The sequence below is a fragment of the Cupressus sempervirens genome, chromosome 5, assembly GCF_028749045.1.
Source record: "Cupressus sempervirens isolate cs-2001-9-10 chromosome 5, ASM2874904v1, whole genome shotgun sequence".
In the NCBI taxonomy this organism is placed as follows: domain Eukaryota; kingdom Viridiplantae; phylum Streptophyta; class Pinopsida; order Cupressales; family Cupressaceae; genus Cupressus; species Cupressus sempervirens.
The window spans coordinates 198,996,894-199,021,500 of NC_143122.1; the positions used below are offsets into that span (position 1 = coordinate 198,996,894).

At 32.7% G+C, this 24,607-nt stretch overlaps 2 protein-coding genes across 2 annotated transcripts in view; both read right to left on the bottom strand.

The window, feature by feature from the left end:
- LOC149555081 (putative 12-oxophytodienoate reductase 11) overlaps positions 1–20,286 on the bottom strand; it is a 36,480-nt gene extending 16,194 nt beyond the window's left edge. The window contains exon 1 of the mRNA XM_089829174.1: positions 20,217–20,286. Within this exon, the coding sequence (XP_089685300.1) occupies positions 20,217–20,286 (70 nt within the window). The remainder of the gene's footprint in view (positions 1–20,216) is intronic.
- Positions 20,287–20,294: 8 nt separating this feature from the next.
- LOC149555082 (uncharacterized) lies at positions 20,295–21,266 on the bottom strand. The gene has a single exon (XM_089829175.1). The coding sequence runs from the start codon at positions 21,264–21,266 to the stop codon at positions 20,295–20,297; it is 972 nt and encodes a 323-aa protein (XP_089685301.1).
- Positions 21,267–24,607: the final 3,341 nt, after the last annotated feature.

A 24,607-nucleotide genomic window follows, 5' to 3' on the forward strand; every position in this document is an offset into this window, starting at 1 on the left:
TTGATAACTAATACCCCAAGTGAAGGTATGATCATCTCAAAAGGCACAAGGATACTTTCCAAGACTTTCTACCACAATTGGAATTGAAACCTTAATTGAGTTCCAAGAAACACATAAACTTACACAAAGTTGCTTGCAAAAAGGGTACAGGAAATTAGACCTCCATTTGATGAAAATCTGGTTTAACTTGAAAAAGTCCTTAATAAGGGGGTAAACCAATCATGGATGCAGGCATTCTTTTCAGAGTACTAAAGAATTTTTGAGTTCTTAGGCTCTCAAAACATCTATATAGTATGACCTAAAATAGTGCCTAAAAATTAGGTTTTGCAAAGAAATTGAACCCTTGATGGTATCTAGAAAAGGTGCACATATGCCACTAAAATTCCTAATGAACTTCCTATAAAACTGAGATAGCCCATGAAAATTTCTTACCTCACTAGATATAGTAGGTGGTGACTAGTTGAGAATAACTAGTACCTTCTCTTGATCCATCTTCAAGGACCCCTTTAACACCACAAACCCCAAATACACAAGCCTTTTTTAAAGAAGTCACACTTCTCAAGATTGATTGCAAGCTTCTCCTCATGCAACCTCTACAATACTACTTCCACATGTTTGATTTTCTCATCCTTTATTTTGTTGAATATTAGTATATTATCTAGATACACAACCATAAACCTTATAGTGAAATCCTTAAGCACTTCATTCATGAGCCTCGTGAATGTTCTAGGAGTATTTGAGAGGTCAAAGAGTATTACAAGTCATTCATATAACCCATCTATTATCTTGAATGTTTTCTTCCATTCATCTCCCTCCTTAATCCTAATTTGGTGGTATCCACTCTTCAAGTCCAACTTGGTGAAATACATTTCTCCTCCAAGATAATCCATGAGATCCTCAATCTTAGGTATGGGAAACCTATACCTGATTGTGATCCTATTTATAGCCTCTAAGTCTCTACATAGTCTCCATTTTCCTCCCTTCTTGGATGCTAGTACAATAGGGACTACACATGGGCTTATACATTTTCTTGATCAAGCCTTGATCCAAAAGTTCTTGCTACTTCCAAGTTTTGATTTGGAGTAAGCTTATATGCTATTTTTTTTGGTAGGGATGCACTAGGAAAAAAATCTATTTGGTATCTTATCACCCTTCTTGGAGGTAAGGTGGTAGGAGTTCCATTCACTCACAATGTCTTTGTACTTTTCAAGTAATGGTTGCACCTCTATAGGAAATGGGTGTTTGACTGTCTTGTCTTCTCCCTTGGATTTCAATACAATTGGATAGCTTTGGCTCTCATCATCTTTGAGATCCTTGACAAATTATTTTCCACTACATAGGAGCACACTAGGCACCTTAGACTGTGATTCTTCTCCTTCTGACAAAGATTGGATTTTAAAAGTCCTGCCTCCTTTTTTGAATGATATGGAGTTTTCCTTCCCATCATTTATTGACTCTCTATCAAACTGCTAGGGCCTACATAATAGTAGATGGCAAGCACCCATGGGTAATATGTCACACAATAGCATATCCTTATACCATGCTATGTATAAATTAACCCAAGTCTATTCATGCACTAGTATACTTTGACCCTTGTTGATCGAGGTCACCTTATATGGGTTCACATGGAGTATCTTGGTCAACTTGAGCTTGTCGACGACCTCCTTTGATATTATGTTATCAGTAGATCCTGAATCCATCACTACTTTTTAGACCTTCCCAAGAATCTTGCATCTGATCCTAAACAAGGCCCTCCTATTCTTAGGTTCATTAGAAGCTAGTTTCTTGATCAATACTCTCCTAAACATGAGGTTTTCCCCTTTTTGTGATTCTATGTGATCCACTTCATTTTCCTTGCCACTAGAGTTATCCACTTGACCATGTGCCACTTATTTGTCATGGGTTGAAGAAGAAGGATGTTTAGGGCATCTATATGCTAGATGGCCTAATTAACCATAGTTATAACACTTCATGTTGGAAAAGTAAGAGTTACTTCTTCCTGATACTCTACCTTTGCTAAAACCTCCTTGGTTACCATCTCCTATACCATAACCTCCTCTAGGAATGTTTTCAGTGGGTTTCTTAGTGAGCTTTGTCTCACCTTGGTTCCTGTTCTCATTACCTCTACCTTGATATCCTCCTCTTTTTTCCCTTTGATTTCTTCTCCTGCATCTATCCTTGAAGTTAGAATCCCCCTTATTTCTAGTCTTCTCTTCCACCTGTAGGGCTAGTTGATGGCACCTTTGAATAGTAGTAAGTGTCCACAAGCTTATCTCCTCTTGGATATTCCACTTTAAACCACCCAAATACCTAGTTACTTTTTTTGGATCTTCTTCTTACTTCTTGGACCTGAGACATAACCTCTCAAACTACATTGTATAAGAGGCCACGTCCAAGTCTCTTTTATTCAGTCCTTGTCTCCTCTTGTGAAGATGAATTTTAAAATTCTCTGCTGAAAAATTCTCCTTTAGTTTGGTTACCATGAAATTCCAATTGGCTATACACTTCATGCCCATTCTAATCCTCTCATCTTCAACATATTTCCACCATGTCAATGTTGATCCATTGAGTCTTGACTTGGCTACTTTGATCTTTTATGCCTCTAACACCCCTTCACAGTGAAAGTGATTCTCCATCCTATCTAACCAATTCATTAGTGCATCTATGTCCATCCTCCCACTAAATTAGGGCAGACCTTCCAAAGCCTTACCTCCTAGGGATTTTATGGCTTTCAAGAAAGGCTCTTCATTCAAGATAGGGTCTAGCTCAAGGACAACTTATTCTTCTGTTATCTCCTTACCCCTAACATTTCTTTCTTCTTATTTTCTCTTGGCTATATTAGAAATACAATCCAACTTTATCTTCACCTCTTATAAGGCTTCTTCAAGGACTCTATTCTTCTCCTTTTTCTCATCAGCCTCTTTGGATAGGTCTACATTCGTCACCATGCTTGATGCACCCACTGATTCCCTCGTAGCTATAGACATACACTAACTTCCCAAGTCTTTAACTTTCTCTAATACCACTCTAGCGTAAAACCTAGTTTTTCTCCCACCCTAGCCTCTTCTAGGGTCTCCTTAGGTCTTTCTCTTGACCTATTAGGGTTGCTAGTTACCCTATTCTCCTTAGGGCCCTATCTATGAGGTCCTAGTCCATTCAATTGGTAAACACCAACTAGGTAGAACAAACATTTATTTACTACTTCATAGGCCTTCTTTGACCTTATTGCTTCCTCATCATTAACTCTAAAACCAACCCCAAATTCATAACTAACACCCCAAGTGAAGGTATGAGCATCTTAGAAGGCACTAGAATACTCTCCAATACTTGCTACCATAATTGGAACTAAAACCCCAATCGAGTTCCAAGAAACACATAAAGTTGCAAAAAATTTCTTACAAAAAGGTGACTAGCAATTAACCCTCCATTTGATGAAAAAATTGGTTGAAATTGAACAATTCCTTAATAAGGGGGTAAACCAATCATCATTTTAGACATCCTTTTAAGATTACGAAAGGATTATTGAGGTTTGAGGCTCTCAAAAAATTCATATAATATGACCTACAATAGTGCATAAAAATTAGGGTTTCCAAAGAACTTTACCCTCCATAAAAGCTTCACCAATGCCTCCCATTTGGTTGGGGCTTCAACACACATCCCTCTATCACATTCCAACCTTTTATTGAAGCATTCCATGCATTCAATCTCTCCTACCACCTCTGTATTCAACTATGATCCCTAGCCATGCATCTTTGGCTTCCTTAGGGCATCACCTCAAAAATACGTCTGTTGCTTCCTAGGGCCCCTCCTTCTTTGTACAATATATACAATGAGTCATATTTCTAATCCCAAGGACCCATATAATTTATACAATGGGAAGAAAAACTATGACTCCATTTTGCTTAGTGACCTAATTCAGAACAAAAGGCAAACAAGAAATATTTTTTTTTTAATCTAACCAACCAAAAACCTACAAAATAAAAAATTAATGTCCTAAAAAATCTTAAATTGTATTCCTAGAATACTTTAAACACTAAAAACCCAAGTTTAATCCATGAAAGTGCCAAAATACTTAGAAAGCATAAAATTATAACTAATTCTTGTCGTTCAGTCCGTACATACCAAACTGCTAAAACTTCCAACCCTTTCAAAAGGTTGAGGATGTCCATAAATACACATCTGAAGTTTAATCCTAACTAATTTAGACAATTTCCAAGCTCTAACTACAAAGTTTCTTGAATGCAAAAAATAATTGTCAATGTTGTCAATGACAACATTGACAAATTTTGAGCAACTTTACATCTTTTGGATTTTGGCCCTTAAACTTGTTCCAAAGGTTACCAAAATTTACCAAAAGCCTTAAATTGACTAAAAACATGAAAAGGGGACCTTAAAACACAAATTTGGCTACTCTACCTTCCAAAACAAAAAAATTCCCTATTTGACTTAATCATGCAACTAAGAGCAACTAAGGCCTGATAAGGCTTCCTAACCTTAACATACCTCAACTTAGGACTATGTTAGTACCATTATTATCCCAGTGGTGTGGCTAGCACCACTAAAAGAAAAAATAACCAAGTAGCCCTAGGTCTATCATGAGCCCTACCTAGGTCCCACTACACCAGAAATGAAAGTGGTGGTAGATCTTGGAATCTCTGGTAAAGAAGACTTCAATTCCTCTAATAAAAATGAGGTAGGAGAACAAGATGTCTCCCCTAAATTCATCTAGAGATAACTGGAAGACTGTGAATTTTTTTTTGCTAGTATTAATGACAAGATTGATCTGGTAACACTATTAAATTTAGATCTATTTTTTGATGTGTTCATGGTCAAAATTTTGACACATAAATATCAAAATTCAAGGTCATTAGAATTGCATCAAAAGTTTTATGCATTCTATGACTGTCAATTTATCGATGTGCCAATTCATAAAATATCACCCCCATCTATGTCACATGGTGGGATCAAATAACTAATTCAAAATGTCAAACTATTGATGCCAGCCAGAGATGATTTGACAAAAATTTTATATTATTGACAACAAACCATGTCAAACTATTGATGTCATCCAGATACCATCGATGTCAATTTGCATCAAAATATCAAGGAAATCTTGAGATGATTCGGCAAGCTTGTAATACCATCTATGAAATGTTGTATTGAAATATTAAAAAATGCTAGAGTTTTCATAAAGAAATGAAATAGTCTCATTATATATTAGTCTTATAATAGGCTAACTAGCACTTCCTCAAAAATAGGTGCTGGTATAGCCAATAATAGTTAATCAATTGAGAAATGTTATGGAATATGCATCAAAACTAATGTACAAGACATATGCAACATTTTTGGTGTAAAATTTGTGTGTGTTGATGACAATTACACTTTAGTTTCTATCTCCTATTTTTATTGAAATTCTTGTCTATCATGCCCTCTTTTCCACACCTAGTACAAATTTAGGCTTCTTCTTAGGTGATTGGATTTCCCAATTGGCACCATACCCATGTCATATATCATAATCTCTCAAAGACATTAATTTCATTCTTGTTTTCTTTCCCTATTGCATTCACATTTTCATTTCTTGGTAGGGCAATAGTATTCAACTAACTAGCTTCTATCTATTGAGGGGAGAAGACCAAGATTGGTCTAGTTATGACAGTGATTGTAAACTTGAGTTGGACATTTATGTAGAGATTTTTTGTTTACAAAATGATGAGAGGAAGTGATGGTAACATTGCATGGGAAATCCAACTGCTAGTTTTGATATATTCCATGGTAGCTTGCTTTACTACTTTGATGACCTCAGACTGGATATTATTTGTATACTTTGACAAAGTCATCTTTGGTACCACTTACTTTTCCTACATTATCTAGAGAGATGAAGATCATGACTGTACAAAAGAAATACTCGATGCATGTTGTTTCATTGATTGGGTATATGCTTTCATTAGTATTCCCTAGCCTGATCCTAGCCTAATTTGGCTTGATTCTAGCACCTTGCATTTGTTCAAAAATTTTGATTGCCTCGCTGTCCAACCTATGTAGAGCATAATCCATTATAAAACATTTGTTCTGATCATTTTTTTCAAAAAGCATATGGACATCTACCATACTATGCAACTACATTGGGCATACTTTCTAATAAGAGTGCTACCTATAGAGATATCCTACTCCAATCCCTGTTAATTATTTGAGAATGAAAATTTCTATCTGATTAACAATTGCTAGGTGTGTGCACATCCCTAACACACTGGTGAAATTTTTTTTATTCAAGTCAGTACATGACCACAAGTCTAAAATGTTTCAGAGATTCCTCACCATGTTGACTACATGCATATCCTACAACTATTGTAGTCAATGTTACCATATCAAGCTCTAGAATTTGATTGAATAGATTGTGTTCCCTCTCAATAGCATCATATTTTTCATACTGAGAGTACTTTCTAAAAGAATATTTGATTCATAGTCCATTTTAATGATGTAAGAGTGGACTTCCTTTTCTTATTAGATTCAACCCCTTTCAATTGCATTTACGAGAACATATTTTGGGCTTCAGTACTTTGTCCATTTTGATCATAACCTTCAATCAATGTTGACCACAAAAATTTATTTGATTCAAACATTCTGGAAAACAAGTTGAGGGCATTCTCCACATTTCTACATTTTGAATACATGGCAACAAATGCATACCACATTATGGTGATCCATGCAAAACCAAGATTAATAGCATTAGTATGGACCTTCTTCCCATGTTCTATCATTTCCAAATTTGCAGAAAAATCCTATAAAGCTCAAGGGTTTCCTCCCAATGTCAGTTCTGAGCATATACTAAAATTATTGTTGTCCATGAGACAACATTCTGTTCACATATTAATCAAACAATTGATGTGCATAATCAACAAACCCACATTTCACATACATATTTTTTTGTGTGTTTTCCATAGATATGACCATTGGAAAATCAATTTTAATGCTATAGAGGCACATCTAGAAAGCATATTTATAATTCTTGATTAAAGCATAGTTGGTTTTTCAAATATTAGCAGGTTTATTGAATTTTGAACTCTATTATTTCTTATGTTTAAAGTGATTGGAAGATAGTTTTATTAAGTGACACATAAATTTGATGATCTCAAAACATTAATGATATGATTGTACTTTGGAATCTCAAAAAATTTGAAGAAAAAGTGACTGGTGTGATCAAGTATTCCTCTCATTGTGCTCATATGACTTTCAGATCCTTTATATAATTAGTTTTTCAAGTGATAATCTAGATATGTAGTTTTATCACCTTGAAAAATAGTATTTGATCCTACTAACTGGGAGTAGTTGATTGTTCATTTTATTGTACCTAATCTGATGAAAATTCTACAAGAATTTTTAATCAACCCACCTAATCAGAAACTATACAAATTTAACTAGGTTATGGCTTGGGCATGTGCTATTCCCATTTATCATATGGTTGCAATGTTGGAATCAACATTTTTTATTCAAATGCAGGATATGGAGGAAGAGCAATGGTGTTGGCAAACTAAAAATTTAATAATGCAAAGTTTCCTTGAGGAGCTTGTGTATGCTCTTGGAAAACATGTCATCAAAAATGTTCATTGTGGCCTTTTTTACGTCTACATGTTTTTACATGAAGCCTTCACACACCTAGTGCTCACAAATGTCTACATAAGAATGTATGTGAACCTGCAATGCACTACTATGTGGTGAAATATGTAGAAAATCATATAATCCTTCACCACACAAAGTCTTTCACACAAAGTATTTCACTTGTTGTGCTCATTCATTAAGTTAAGCACCCAAGTTTGCATTTCAAATAATGAATTATCTATTCTGCGCTTAAGAACTAGTACAACAGCCTAGAACATTCATCCTTTAACATTCATTAACAATAGCACATAAACACATAACATTCAATAACATGTGAATTAAGGTATTTAAACATGCCTCAACCAATTATGATTTAATTTTTCATCACCTACCTGATTAATTTAGAATTTTGTTCTCACCCAAAATCATAAAATGTAAGAACAATTGTGCCAAAAAGAGGATAAAAAGATAATTATTGTGCAACAATTATGATTTTTAGCTCCTTTGGAAAAATCATTCTTACAATTTCTTGGCTCAATCTCCGATTGGTCAGTATGTGTTTTTAAAAATTTTTGTTGGACTGTAAGTTAGGAAAAAGAGAAATTTCAAAATTGAAAAAGATGTACATAAATGAAATTAATTTTTAAACTTCAATTTTATAAACTTGCAAAGATAACCATAGGATTATACTTGAAACTATTATGGTTTGTACTATTTGAAAATTCTAGTTACAAGTGAAAAATTTATATACCTTTGATTCAGAGAGTGCAAATAATGGAAATAAAGTATTGCAAAAGTACCAAGCTCCAATTCCCCCATGTGGATGGCACTATTAAGTAGAGAATAGTTACATACATGCATACATAAATACATACATACATACATGGATACATGGTTAAGTGCTACATAACTATGTCCAAGGTGTCTACACACTAGAGACATACTCCACCTACCAAGCTACCTACATATTTGTATCCATGAGATCAAGACCCTTGAACTACTCAATCTAATGAATATGTAGTTCTAGTTTCTAATTATTTTGATTTAGCTATATTCCTATAACTACTAGTGAGCTTTACTCATCTAATACAACTCTTCACCATCATACACCCACTCAGGTGAATCATGTAGTTTTCTATAGCTACAATCTTGTAATACTTTAGTGTAACCTTTCTGTTGTAGTTTATACTTAATGTAAAGTTAACCTATATACATCCTTTAACTCACTCCTTATATAGTTGTGTTTAAAATCTTGTGACAATAATAAATGGGTCTTAATAGACTAGTCAAGTTAATACTAGTTGGGAGCAACTGGTTATTTGTTTTATTATACCTAATATGATGGTAGTTCTACAAGAATTTGTGATCAAACCAACTAATAAACAACTACACCAATTGAACTAGGTTATGGCTTGTCACTTAGCACTGGTTGAGTGAGTTTTATTGTTTTATTATTTGGATGTTGGAATATGTATGCAGCTTCAACAATTTTTCTGTTATGCTAATATGTAATAAGCACCTTAAAAAAGATCTCTTTGTATATATAAAGACTACAAGTTGTAAAATTTTTGATGTATTGAATCTGCATTTGCTTTGCCATTTCTTAAGTTATAAGAGTGCTTCATGGTTGGGAACCACTTCAACATCCTTTGCATGGTTTAGACGTAATGTCATTTTGAGAATGAGAATAACTTCAATGAAGAGTTGAGTGTAAGGAGTTACTACATTGAACGTATGCTACAAATTCTTGGGATCCAAGTGACCCTAAACCTATACTACATTTTCTGGAGACATGCAAGTAGTTACTACTGGCCTAATTACTTCATAAAATTCTAGATCATATAGTAATCAAATTGGAGGAAATCATTGATAAATGAAACATATAATGAAGAGGAAACTTGAAAACTTTAATATTGAAATACAAAAATGAAAGCTATTGAGGATCAAAGACCTATGCTAGAGTTACAACACAATGTGAAGTTGATTTTAGATATTAAAAATAAATAAAAAAATACGACATAAATCATTCCCAATTTTATATTTACAACTCAAATGATCTCCCATGGCCTGAGCTAAAACCTTCATTACTACATCCAAAATTAAGGAATAAAATATTATTATGTCCCCAAGAAAGAATTGAAATACATTTTTTTCAGATTCCACTTAGTACATATTTAGAATGAACATAGATATTTGCAATAATGAAGAAACATATAATCCTCTTATACATAATCAAAATTATGTTAGAGATGAAATCAAGAGATTGGGAAAAATAGGAGGTTCTCAACTAGATATTCTAGCCATCTTGGGTGATTTGGCAAGAGGTTCTACAAGGGAATGAGCCTGATGAGTTAACATATAATGCCTTATAATAGTTAAGTTCTACCTAACTATGTCCAAGGTGTATGCACAGTGGAGGCATACAATACTATGTGTAATACCATGTTGCAACCATTGTGTTGTAGTTTATAGTTAATGTAAGGTTAACCTATATACATCCTAGCTCACTCCTTATATAGTTATGTTTAAAATCTTGTGACAATACTTGTGACAATGCTACCTATTAAGTGAGTTTTATTATTTTTTTGATTTGCCAAGATCTCTCTATTTATATGCATACATACATACATACATACATATACACATATATACATATACATATATATACATGTACATGCATACATACATACACAATGATCACAAGGGCACAAAAAAAAATCCTAGATGTTGACTAATCTCAATAACCCACAAGATCTCTCTCCATATATACATACATACATATATACACATACACACATATATACATTTATCTTCATATGCAATTTTATCACCTTGGAAGGAATTAGAAGGCATTTAATTAGAAATATGGAAAAGTTCAAAAAATTGACAAAAAGTTGTCATGCAACAAATATTGTTGCTGAGCAACTTTTTTTGTAAATTTGGAAGGTCAACAGTTAGATTTTCATTTTGATTGAACAAGTAGGAATGAATATGTAAGGTCAAGATATATATCCTACAAATGAATTTTCTTCAACCTAGGAAAGGGTTGGAGTTGATATTTATGGATTTGAATCAATAAGAAATAAATTTTGGTTGGAAAATATGTCTAGACAACAAGTACAATTTTAAGATCTCCTTGCAATTTTACAGTAGGTACATGCCTATATTATGAAAACTTGTGTTTTTCTTCCTAGAAAAGGTTCTAATTAGTTTGAGGTGTGTAATTTAAGCTTGAAGTACTTTTGATTTATTTTGTGTCTACTAGTTACCCTAATATGTGTTTAGGGTTTTAATTAAAATGGAGTCTCCTTCCTAATCCCCATCATGAAAAACCCTAATTTTTGTTGTGTATAAGGGGTATAGGATGGAGATAAATATTTTACTTTTTTTTTCAGAATACCCACCTTCTTGGAGTACCTAGTTTGAGGGCAAGTAAGTAGAGTTAGTGCAAGAGATGAAGCCACCTAAGATGTCTTAAGATGGTAGCTTTCAAAGACATATAATTCCCTATAGTCAAAATTCTTATGAAAGGATGAATTGAAAAACCCTATTAGTTACAATGATAGATTCCTTATATAACAATTAGAAATAAAACATGTAAAATTGGCCTTCTTAGATCTCTTGTAAGTGTTGTCTTACTTGGCCAATAAACATTTTGACATTCTCCTCTTTTTGTGACCACCCATACACATATTTTAGGTCCTTTTAATATCTTCAACAATGTGATGAACAAAATCATGACCTTTATGCCTTGAGTCCACAATATATATCTTAGGTACACCACTATCAATTTGAGTATGAACATAGGAAGACTCAACCATTTCATTGAGTTCATGTGAAATGGATGCTACCTCATGCTCAAAACTATTTTTACAAAAATCATAATAAATGTCATACCTTGTTTACATGTTTTCAACACCTGTAATGGGATAGGCCATGATTGTAATTTGATCCATTTTTTAATCAATGTGAAGTCTAAATGGTGTACTATGTGCCTCCTCTTGATCCAAGGTTTTTCTTCTTCTTTAGGGATACAACATGATGATTGATTTTCATGAGTTGTAGTTCACAATTTGTGAACAAACGACCCTTTTCCTTTCTTTTTTCTTTCATAATTAATTCTTCACTTCTCCCAATGATTCATTACTATATTTAGATTTTTGTTTACTTTTTACATTTGATTTGATACCCAAAAGTTGTGTGAATGAAATCATGTCTTGTATCTTGTGAGGAAGGGAGTGATACTTATCACAACTAGCCACAATTTCTTTATTTTTTGGTAAGGTTACATGGATTAGCTATTTTCATAGATGGAGATGAAGTATTAGTATGACTAGTTTTCCTTTATTATCCTAGTATCTATTATCCTATATTTACTAGAAGATATAACTTTATAAACCATTTTATTTTTTTGGTTCATAGCATCACATTATCATCCTTCAATACTATTTTGTGGTTGAATTGTTTTATTTAGTGCATACTATGATTAATTTTATTTACATGGCTAGAATGTTTATAAATATTTGTACAACCATGACCAAGTCCTATAGAACATGGGACAAAACCATTAGCGAAACACCATACCATATCCCTACACATGTAACTAAACACATATAAAGACTAACAACTTAGCTAGATGATCTTCACATTACAATTAAGAAAGATCTCACAAAGTTGGAGGTGCAAGGATGATTCAATATTATTATTTAAGCACTAACATAAGAGGCAACTGGTTGACTCAGCTGATCCTAGATGAAGCCTCAAAGTCTTTTGCATAACTTCTATGATACCTCCTTTGCCTCATGGTCCCATACAATTATTGGCCACTTATTTTTCAATCATAAGGTATAACGTTGAATATTGTAAAATGAGAGAGAAATGATAATTTAGGAATTATAATTCATATTGTGGATGAATAGGGACATGCTAGAAATATGTAGCCAGTACTTAATTATTCCATCATTTTTAAACATTTCTCTCTAAATTTTACTTCCATAAATATAGGTGATTTGACATATTTACCTAAAATAAAAGTGTGTACAGATAAGTAGAGAGTCATAAATATCATGGGACCATTAGCATAAAGAAAAGACTCATTCATAATTTAAGCAACATCTTCTTCTTCTTTTTTCTTGCTAGCTAGGGCATTCACTTAGGTTGGTCACCAATGCCCTTGAATTAGCAAGAGCCTAGATTATTCCAAGGTTCAAAAGAGCATATTAACAAAGATAAAATTAATTATGATAGTGGTCAATCCCATAATGATCCCTGTTTATCACCCTAATTTGAGTCTTGAATCTCGAATCTTGTCGGCAAAGTTCCAAACATTCATATAGAGGGCTACATAGAAACCACTAAATACCAATGGAATCTAAGAGAAATTTAATAAGTGGTGAATCCAAAATAGTTAGAGAAAGTGACTCTGCTGATTCATGCTCAAAGATATTTGAAAATTTAAATTTTGTTAAATATTGCATGACGTGGGAGACATTCTTGATTGTGTTGGTTTTTTATTCAACATGGGTTTCACCATTTGAGTTAGCTTTTATTGATGCACCAAGTCGAACCCTACAATACCATATATGAAAGATATGGCTCAGGAAAAAAAAATAGTTCCATTATGCAAGATCAAAGCATTAAAACTATTACTTTGAACATATCTTCATCATGCCTTTGAAGCCTCCTGCCCTCACTTTTCCATGTCCATAAATGAAGTTTTAGTTTTCCTTTTTATTGTTTATATCTCTAACAATGTAAAAATTTGACACTAAACTTAACCAACATTAAAATTTTGACGTTATCAAGATCATATTTAAAAAATAATAATTGACAAGAAAAATTGACCTGCTATCAAAAATTTAGGTTGAAAATGCACTGCAAATGTACTATTGTAAATAATAAGTTCAATATGGCCATCATTGGACTTGAGCTAGGTGTGGTAATTTCCATGATTTGCAAGGTCCAAAAGGAAATGATGAGAAAGGTCATGTTCAGGGTGATAAATGAAAAGAGTAAATTAATAAAGAAAAGCCACACCAAAGAGGAAAAGTGTGATGGGATTAAGAGTGCCACACGGATCGAGAATTGAATGGATTAGATCAAGTACGTCAATAAAGACTAGGAGCACATCACCTAGACCTAGCTACCCTTTTTGTGTTTGGAACTTTTTAGTTCTCAGATAGTTATAGGTTTTTTAAACTTCATTTTTATGTTCTTGATGTTGTCAAGCTGGTCTGTCATTACTATTATCTTTATTAATCCCCACTTTTGTTGGGGTAGCAAGACCTTTTTTTTGTTCAGTAAGTTTAGTGGTTTACAGTTTATATTTATGATTATATTTTGATTTTTTTGGTTTAAAATTTTCAAAGAACATGGTGTGTTTTGATTTTTTTTTAATTATTCAAGTTCTAGGTGGAACTCTGACCGCTGGGGTCAAAGTTTGATTCTCTGTTGTTTGGCTGTAATGACCTAGAGTAGAGATGGTCTTTACTTTATGTTGTTATCTAGGTTTAGGACCCTCTTCCTTCCTTTTTAAATCAACACATATACAATTATTAAATTTTAAGTATTTTCTACTTCTATACATTATTCTAAAAGTTAAGGAATATTATGTTCATATCTTAAATACCCCATTATATAATGCTTAAGTGGATTTATTTACTTAATTAATGTGTTAATTTATGATCAAATCATATGTGGAGAGTTATATAAATAATTGGAAAACTATTTAAATTAGTTCATACTTCTATTCATTAATTGTCAACCTTAAGAAACTCTTGTTATTCTTAAACTTTTATTTAGTCATTTTGGTTTTATTCACTATTGGATTTGATATAAAATACTATATAAGAGTTTTTAGACTTCTCAATTTTTTTTGTAGATTGAGTTAGGTATTTAATGAAAGATGGATAAGTTCATTATTAATGTTTTTGATTGAAGAGGTTAGGAAAAGGGTTTTGAACCTATCAAACAAAAGGAACATAGATCATTTCTACTTTGCTCCATTACAACCAAGCCGTAAAAAAGACAATCTTTAACACAAACTATTAAAGAATTACCACCAAATAAAATTTAATAAAAAACTAGATTTATAAATACTAATGCTAGAGTCTAACTTAGCAATCAAAATGTAGTTGATAATCACAAAAAATAATTGAGTTGTAGAGTATTGTAGATTAACATAAGTTAGTTAAAACATAACAATATTAAAACTATGTCACAAAATTACAAGAAAGATCACAATAAATGGCCTAAGGCTTAAATTTCTCCCTATCTATGAATTTAGAGTTATGGTACCAATTTTATCAGTCAACTAAAATTATCAGGGCCATATAAGTGTCACTTGGTCACACTAAAATTGGAACAATTTAACAATTTAAGTTTTTTAGGCGCAGTGTTTCATTTTGAGTTGAACAAGTACAAAAGGTAGTCAAGTTCCATGATATAGAAATAATAGAACAATACAGTATAGTTGTAAAAAGTCACAATAGAAGGTCATTTATGAGTAGAATTATTCTATGAAAAACTCTTATATTCATTAGATATTGAGATGTGCGAATAGGAAGACCCAAGGTAAGAGTCATGATAGCTAATCTCAAGAAAAAAATATTTCAAAATGAAATCTTTATTCCAACATGATGGTATGTCAAATGGTTGAGAATCCAAGTAACAACTAGGAGGTAAAAATATCATATGCAAAAAAGAAATGATGTTCCCTAGTGCATAGAGTATCAAAGAAAACCCCATTTTTTTCATTTGTCTTTAAATATACTACCAGAAGTAGCGAACATGGTATCTAATAAATAGTTGTGATATACACCCATGTTCACATAATACAAGAAGATTTTCTCTTTCGACCTTAATAGATATGAATAATATCTATTGAAAATTCATGAAGTACCACATATTATTAAGAAATGAAGAACATGCATCATGATCTCAAGATAAACCCTTGTCATCTTCACAAAATCCATGATATTGTGAAGCTCAAAATAAACTAGGATAAAGATTTTTGGTTGCAAAACCATAACATGATGACCATTTTTTAATAGAAAGTGACACTAATTATCTAAAAAATAATAGCAAACATAAGTTTATAGAAGAAACATCTCAAATAAATTATCGTTGAATGGTAACATCCATTTACAAAATTCACATAGTTAAAAAAAAAAAAAAACTAAATTTCAAAGGAAAATGCAACATCTATAATTCTACACTTATAGTCTCATACAAACAAAATGCAGATAAATAAGCCTATGTGAGAAAAGGAAAATCACTTATAAACTCAAAACCCTTATCAAGTTATATCAAGGAATATAAGATAAGTTTATAGAAGAAATCATAGGATACCTATTGATGGATTGAGTCATACAACAATAATTTACACAAATTCTTCCTTGAAAAAGGAATTAAAATTATAAGGACTTCCATGAGTGTCACATTGAAGGAAATGGAGATCAACTTCCATGTTCAGGGAGTACACACATTGGAGCAACACTAAGAGTTCACATTGACACAAATCCATCACTAGAACATCACTTGTACCAAAAACTCTTTTACAGTGACCACCCATACGATGATGATAAGTATTATTTTTATTACATGAAATAATGTGTCTTATTTTTTTGATTTTTGGTATATCATGGAGGAACAAATATTTAGGCATATATGGTCATGCTTGTGTTTATAATTTTCTCAAGTAAATGTCACTTAATTATTTATTAAAAAATAATGTCTCATGATATAATTTGATTGAATGTAAAAACTATCTAAGGGAATTATTACAATGAACATGTTTGTGAAATTAATAAAATTTTGTGATAAAAAAAACTCGTTAAGACGTCTTAATTTAAATACTACAATAGTTGAATTTATTCATGTGAAAAAATATGATCATATTAAACATTCTATAGAAGGTGACCATATAGAAAAAAGGTTATGTAATGTACATAAAATATCAGAGATCAATGTGATCTAGATAAGGTTCTATTGACTAAATTAAATCTTGACCTAACTAATATGGTAAATGGTTTAAAGAACTCTATGATACAAAAATCTATAGTTTAATAATGTACAGAAAAAAGTTAAAAAAAGTTCAAGGTAGCCTAATATGTGACATAAAATAAACATTATATTTTATGTAGAAAGGAAATATAACTATCTAACATAACATAGTTTAATAAGAAAATTGACAAAACATGATTGAGAAAGAAAAATAAACATATATCATAACATCTATTTATGTAAATACTAAAAATAGGTTATAGTGAATATAAAAATAGGATACTTAAGATGAATTTAATAATTTATTATTTATCCTACACAAGGAAAATCAAAATTTACATTGACTTATGTTGAAAAGCTTAGGTTTTGGTCCATTAACCACTATCTATCATCTTTTTGTACAAAGTAATGTAATGAGATATAAGTATTAACTAAAAAATTGCATCCTCAATTTAAAATGTTAGTAAAAAAGTATAAGAGTTGCTAATGTCAGATTTATTCACCTTGTGAATGACTTCAAATATGTTAGTAAAAAAATATAAGAGTTGCTAATGTCAGATTTATTCACCTTGTGAATGACTACAAATAGTTATCATATATTATTATTTTTATGAATAAATTATGGGACATCCATGCCTGCACTAACTTTTGAGATATTATCAAAGCATGTCTTAATTATGATCCCATATTTTAAATATAAATATCATAGTTGATCTCAAATTATGGCATAAAGTTATATCAATCATGAATATATTTTTAAAATATAACCAAATTCAGATCGACATAGAGGTATATCATAACACTAGAGAGTATGAGGCTTCATTACTTGGCCTCTAGGACTTAATAAAAGGAAGGGAATAAAATTGTTGAAGGTCAAATGAGATTCTGATATGATCATGAGATAAGTTAGTAATATTAGATCACTAAGTATTATTAGTAACTATTCAAGATGATGGGTGCCAATGATATAGGTTCTATTTCAATAGTAATTTTCTCACCGTGATGATTGTCAAAGACCTTATAAAATTATTGTCATATTTTAGGTGCAAAATAGAAGACAATCAAATTAAGGAAAATGTCAAGCAACAACCTTAGGTTTTATGATTATTTCTATTGGTTGGAACTTTAATATATGGTTGAGGTGAAAATAATCAATTGACTAAGGCTCATAATTTCTAACTTAATCTTTCATTAAACACAGAGAAAATTATAACTACACACTATTTTAATTTTAACACTTGTGGAGATAAATAAGGCATTAATGTATGAAGATTTGGATAAACAAAAAATACACTCTAAATTTTTAACATGGATGCATGATTCATTTATGAGAGAAAAGAATTTAGAGAGAGAAGAATTCATACATGTAGGTGTTTTGGACTAATTGGGTATTTCAGGACTAAATTCATCTAATGGTTGCTTTAAATATAGAGACCTCAATATTATTATGGTGGCTCAAAAGATGTTTTGATATCAAATTCGTTAATAATCTAATGACCATGCTAGATAATGTGAGGCTCTTGAAGAAAATATCTTTGATGATTAAGATTATAAAGTATCCTTATATATTAAGAGGGAGTCCAACAATTCATTAGAGGAAACCTTGGACAAATAGAAGGAGAAGATAAAACATACACTTCATTCAAAATTTTCTTGATCTTGGTTGTATTTTTCAAAGGGAGTAGACCATGTCGATATAGATTCTCTAGTGATTAGGAAATTTAGAAATTAAAGGACTATGATTCATGGGATAAAGTTTTATGTATGTATGCAAGAAGGCCTTATGCTATTAGGATACCTATCAAACTAGAAAAAAATTATTCAAAGCATGATATTATTGTCCTTATGCCCCTTGCATGCTCCATTATTTTCCTATTCATGTAGCATAAGGCATGATATTATTTGAGGAAATATCATGTATACTTGGAAGTGGAAATCACCAAAAATGGAAATAGAATTTGCCTCCTCAATACAAGATAAAAATTTAAATGGATCATCCCATAGGAGATGAGAAACGAAAGAAATTCCTTAGTCATACCAAGATGATGACAACATTCTCATGAATAAAGACCATATTCAAAAATTACAAGTCTCTCTCCTATTAGGTTATATATATTTTCATCTTTACAAAACAAAAAGGAGATTGATCTCTTGAAAAAGAGGGGAACGAGCCAAATTTCCATAAGATATATCATCTAAGGATTGAAACCCTTTTCTCCTATCAAAGTTCCTTCTAAGAGAACTAGACGTATTGAAATCATATTTGTATATTTTTCATCATAAAGAATACTATTGTTGTTAAAAGTTGTAACTATATATCCTATAGTTATGAATAAGATTAATCATTCAGTTGGCCCTTGGTTTATTGTATGATTTAGTTCACTTTTTGTAGTCTATGTGCCAATTAGCTTAATTTTATCTTTTAAAATTCCTACCTAGGCTACTTCTCTATTCTTGTAGTAATCATCACATTCTTTACTTTATGTTGTCATAGTAATAATTAATGAGCATATTGGTTCCTAGTATAGTTGGTCTAAACATGCCTTGTTATTTCACTTCAAGATCACTTGTGATTCAAAATCTTGGAGTTCCTCAAAATTAGGTGATTCACCTTTCACAATTTCATCTTTTCCATTTTTTCCTCCACCCAAGCACAATGAGCCAACTTCTAAAATCCTAGAGCTTGTACACTAATACATTATCAGATCCCCACCACCAGTGCTACTTTTCATAAACTTGTTATGCCCCACAAGAGGCAACTTTAGGTTAAAGGTAAGTACTTTGGTCAGCACTTTTATTTTTATGGTATGCCCTATCGGACCTAACATTATGCTTCATAATGCAACCGCTGATTTAAGCATCTAGAACATCATTTTGCATTTTTTTTTTCTACTTTTGTAAATCCCTAGTCATGGATTCACCCTACAAAAATATGTCTTCTTTTGTCCCACACTCCAAAATACCTTTGTCACCTTAATATACCCTCAACTAGCCTTAAGTAGGATAAGCAGGCTCCAGTTCATAATGATGGAGTTTAAGTGATAGAGAAAAGAGATTGATAGTGTTAGAATTCTTAGATACTAGAAAGTGGGGTGAATTCATAGAAACATGTAATTTAAAACTTCAACCACTAATATGCTAAACTGAAATATTAACTGGACCAAATAATAAATCATATAAGCTAATATACTATTTTCTAATAATATTATATCGGATATCAAATATATTGAAGCTCTTGAATAGTTTAATGAAACAGAAAAGCATCCTCTTCATTCTTTTTGATCACATATTCATCTTATATTTTTCTTAATGAGAACTAGTAGTTATCGGAGAGCTTCACAAAGCATGTCTTAAGTTTGATCCCACCTTTCAAACATGGATATCTTAGTTGATCACATCATAGGGCAGTTAAAAACTATATCACTTATAGATAAATTTCTCATCACATAATAGGACAGCTAACATTATAGCACAAAGTATATATAACTATTAAAAATATTGCAAATGCAGCTGTGAAGAAGGCAGTAATGATTATCAAACACGATGAGAGGAAAATTGTGAGAGTGTTCTATTTTTCTGTATTGAAGAAGAGGTTGAATCCTCGTAACATATGTTACATGCACTTTTGGAGGCCCCAGACTGTTTAAAAGGCCAATCTGGCTGCCTCGTCAATAATTTGTTGGGCATTGAGTAAGTCACTGAGAAGAAAGCGCGTTCAAGAGCGCAACTCTGGCAGAGATGAGAGACTTGAAGAGCTTGTTGATTTTGTGTTCGAGGAGGGGAAAAGCAGTCTCCAATTCATTGAGAGCCAAGATGGAGGGAGAGAGGTGCAATTTGGAGTTGGAGTTGAGAAGATTGTTGAGATTCGCCAGTGCAATATCTGCTGCCTCTAACTCGTGCAGGGACCTTGATGACCTCTTTCTCCTCTCAAATGCCTCCTTGAGCTTGTGATGCAGACAAGTGAAATGGGAAGGAAGAGGAAGAGACGGCATCCTCATGTGGGATGTCTTGAAGGAAAGAGCAGCGACGAGGGTAGAGCAGATCACGATGGTGATGGCCTTTGCATGGTTGACGTCGATTGCTGCTCCTGATTTATCCTCAACGTTGACCTTCTCTGCCATTCGCCTCAGAATGGTCATGCATTTCTCCAGCTGGGCGTGTGTGTCCTTCTTATTACTCAACCAAACGGACAGGGCGGTTCGTGCCCTTTCAAGGGCATAGCCAGATGGGGAGGGCGAGAGAGCAGGGCCGAGGCCGCGAAGCGCTGCCTGCACACATGCGTGCTGCTTCCTGATTTCTGCAATGGTCTCCCTCAACAAGTTGCACACCTCAAGCAGATGGAGTATGTCATCCAGATGTGCGTTCATCCATTTGCTCCCCAACACGGCCTCCATCTTTGTATTTGACAGATTGGAATGGCAACTCACCAACACGTCCAATGCTTGGATGAGCCAATCAGTTCCGAAATATGAGGAAGAAGAAGAACAGGACTCCTCCAATCTTTCAAACTCCTCTGTGAGAATTGGGTGCCCAGTCTGCAGTTGCAGGGTGGAGGGCATGCTCTTTGACCGACTATGAAAATGATGCTTTCGAGGAGAGTGCATGGCCATGGCCACCCCAAGAGAGGAGAGACGAGACAGAGAAGGCATTGTAATGGAGATGCTCATTCTCTTGTGATTTGCTTCCTTTGATAATAGAAGATAACTCTAATTGTGGTAATGTTCTGCCTGGGTATTAACATGATTTATACAACTCACCATGACAGGTAGACACAATGAGAGAATCTCGGCCACAGGCATCTTATTTCTCAAAAAGTGCGTATGATAAAAAGCATCTCCTGTCCCCTGCTTCCTCTGGTTGCCCACGCTTTCCATGTGCCGTAGCTTCTAATCTACCGAGATGCCCGTCCCGTGGTTTCTAACCCTAGAAACATCACAGCTAGACATCATGTGGCCAACCAATTTATAAGGTCGCGATCATGTTTAAGTTTAATCGACATTTTTAATTGCAATCGCCTGCAATTTCCAGATAACATGTCGCCTGTCCAAACATGCATAAGCTGTTGTTTAATTGATCATCCATCTAAACTTTAGGTCACACGAGGGATATATTTATATTTCTTATCAAGGGAGATCGGCCTTGTGGCAAGGCTATAGATTGTGCCAATCATGAAGTCGCTCTCCTTGAACTCTTAATTTCTTCGCATCTTAGCTTGCTTTCAGGTATAGAACTCTTAATTTTGTTCTTTTCTGTCTACGGTGTTAAAAATTCCTGCCTGGAAACAAAAATCATCATCAACAAGGTTGATTAAATCCATTTTTGAATAAAATAATAGTAGAGATATATAATCTCATTAATTGATCTATCATATTTAACCTTAGAATCAAATATTAATAAAATAGTAGAGATATAATTAAGAAAATGAATAAGAATTTGTAATCATCTAATTAATGTAATAGTTACCATTAGAAATCCTTATACATTCAAGATATCAGAAGATTACCATTTTAGTATAAATTCTGGGAGTACCTATATTAATTAATGTTATATCTTTTAATGTATCTCACATATAGACATTTTATAGGTAGTTCTTATATATTTTTGGGTCAACTATCAAAAAATGCCTTCTTGAAACCATGCATTCTTGTGATCATCATAGATCATGAATTGAATCCCAATTAAATTTTAATACCTATTTTTGACATCATGAAAGTATTCTTATTCACAAGGTAAAAACAAACATAAATGAAATTTGTGCTTATTTAAAATCTCTTTGAGGCCCTGTATAACTATAAATTATGTATCTTCAATTTGGAACCCCTCTGAAATTTAAATGACAAAATTTGCTGATTAGAAATAATATAAAAGAGCAACAACTTTATTTTATTTTAGGGGATAGCAAACCATGTCTACATGATAGAAACCTAGAAAAGTTAATTATATTATTTTCTATAATTCTTTGTAAAATTGTCTATGATGACTAGATTATATTGTGAGTTAGAATTTTTAATAATTTTAAATTAAAATATAACTAAGGTAAAAATCATATTCCTTGACCTAAAACAATCATAAGTTTTCATAGGAATATATAGAGGAGATGTATAACTCAGCAGAAAATGAGGATAAAACATTGATAAATTTTACTTGCCATTGAAAAAGATACCATTCTAAATTTTCATTGAAAATTTTGCCTCACTTTTTATCCCTCTATATTTACATGCTTTCACATCTCCCAATTAAATGGATTGAAGACATCAATATGCATGTGTCATCCTTGGAAATGCTATAGAGTTGATTCATGCCTTCAAATATCATGGGTTTGATTAGATTAATGCATTTCTAGTACATATCAACAAGAATTTGTACAATATACTTTTACCTCACAAATTAGTATTATGTAAATAGACACATGGAAAAATTACATGGATATAAAATAACTATGTGAAAAACTAATGAGGATAACTTACTATGTTATAGAACACAATAACTACTAATGTCTAAGTATAATTATGGTTTTGTAAAATTGGAATAATAGGCCTTCAAAAATTGGAAAGTCATATCCTTTGGGATTGTAAATGATCACTCCATATCCTTCCTTGGGCACCAAACATGTTCTTTCCATAATGAAGGATAATCAAAGTACTTATTGAAATGACAACCCATTTCAAAATTAGTTTTGTCTAACCAACCACAAGGGTTAGTGCCAATACAACCCCGCCACCCACATGCAATAAATTAAAAAATGCCATCATAAAAATAAATGTTTATCTTTTTGCACTAGCAATAAAATCATACTTCATTTCCCATCCCTACCAATTTATGACACCATGCTATGAACCACATGTTTACCTTCATGGTATACATGTTGGATAGTGGCAGAAACAACTCTATTTAGAAAAATATGAGCATCTCTAATTGTCGCCCTAGCATGCCATCTCATCCTTCTTTCCCCTTTAATACCCACAATGACAAGGATATAATCACCCAAAACCACTAATTTTGAAATGCCCAAATTAATAACAGTTTCCAAACCCCAAAGTAGACCCATAGCCTTCACATCATTTCTTAAATCTTACCACACTCACCCGCATACACCCTTACACAATTTCACTAATAATCACAAATGACACCCCCTATAGCCATAGTACCATTCCTCCCAAATTCATTGAACTTCATTTTCAACCAATTTTTTTTTCAAGGGAGGGGGCAAGGCTTTACATCCATTTCATAGTCTTCCTCAAAAGAGCTTTTGTTGGTCTTAAATAGTTTTGACATTTGCGTGTCAACACACTTAATCACTTTTTGTATTGAAGCCGAGTACACTATGTATGCTAAGTCACTGTGTGTGCCAAGCTAGTATTTCAATAGGTGCCGAGCAGTATATAAGTGCCAAGTCACAGTTGATGTCGAGCAAGTTAGAATGCTTCATATGTCGAGTGAGCCAGAATCATATATGTGCCAAGCGAGACAAAGTGTAATAGGTGCCAAGCAATCCAGGATAGTATATGTGATGAGCACTAGCAGTCTAGTATGTGCTGAGTAACACAGAATCAACATATGAGTTTGTGCCCTCACAAACTCATATGTAAACCATTTTTGGAGCCAACATAGAGAGATTTCAAAAGAGGAAAAGGATAAAAATGAATCGTTTACATTCCCTATGCAATCAGCATGTAGCCAATTAGAAAAATGGAGAAGGCATGCAACCAATAAGAAAAATGCAAGGAATGAGTGGGAAACTTGAGATTCAATATGGATTGTAGATCCATACCTAACCCTAAGTCTTTAAAAATTTTAAAAGGAGGTTGAATACTCCACTACATTGGTGGTAGAGAATAGTGTATGGAGAGACTATTATAACAAAATTTAGTGTGAAGAAGGAAAGACTTAGAGGAACAGAGAAGCAATTACACATCCAATTGATCAAAATAGCACAAGGGTTAAGAACAAAGATTAGATCAAGCAAGGGTCACATTAGAGATTAGATCAAGTGCCTGAATCCAACAAT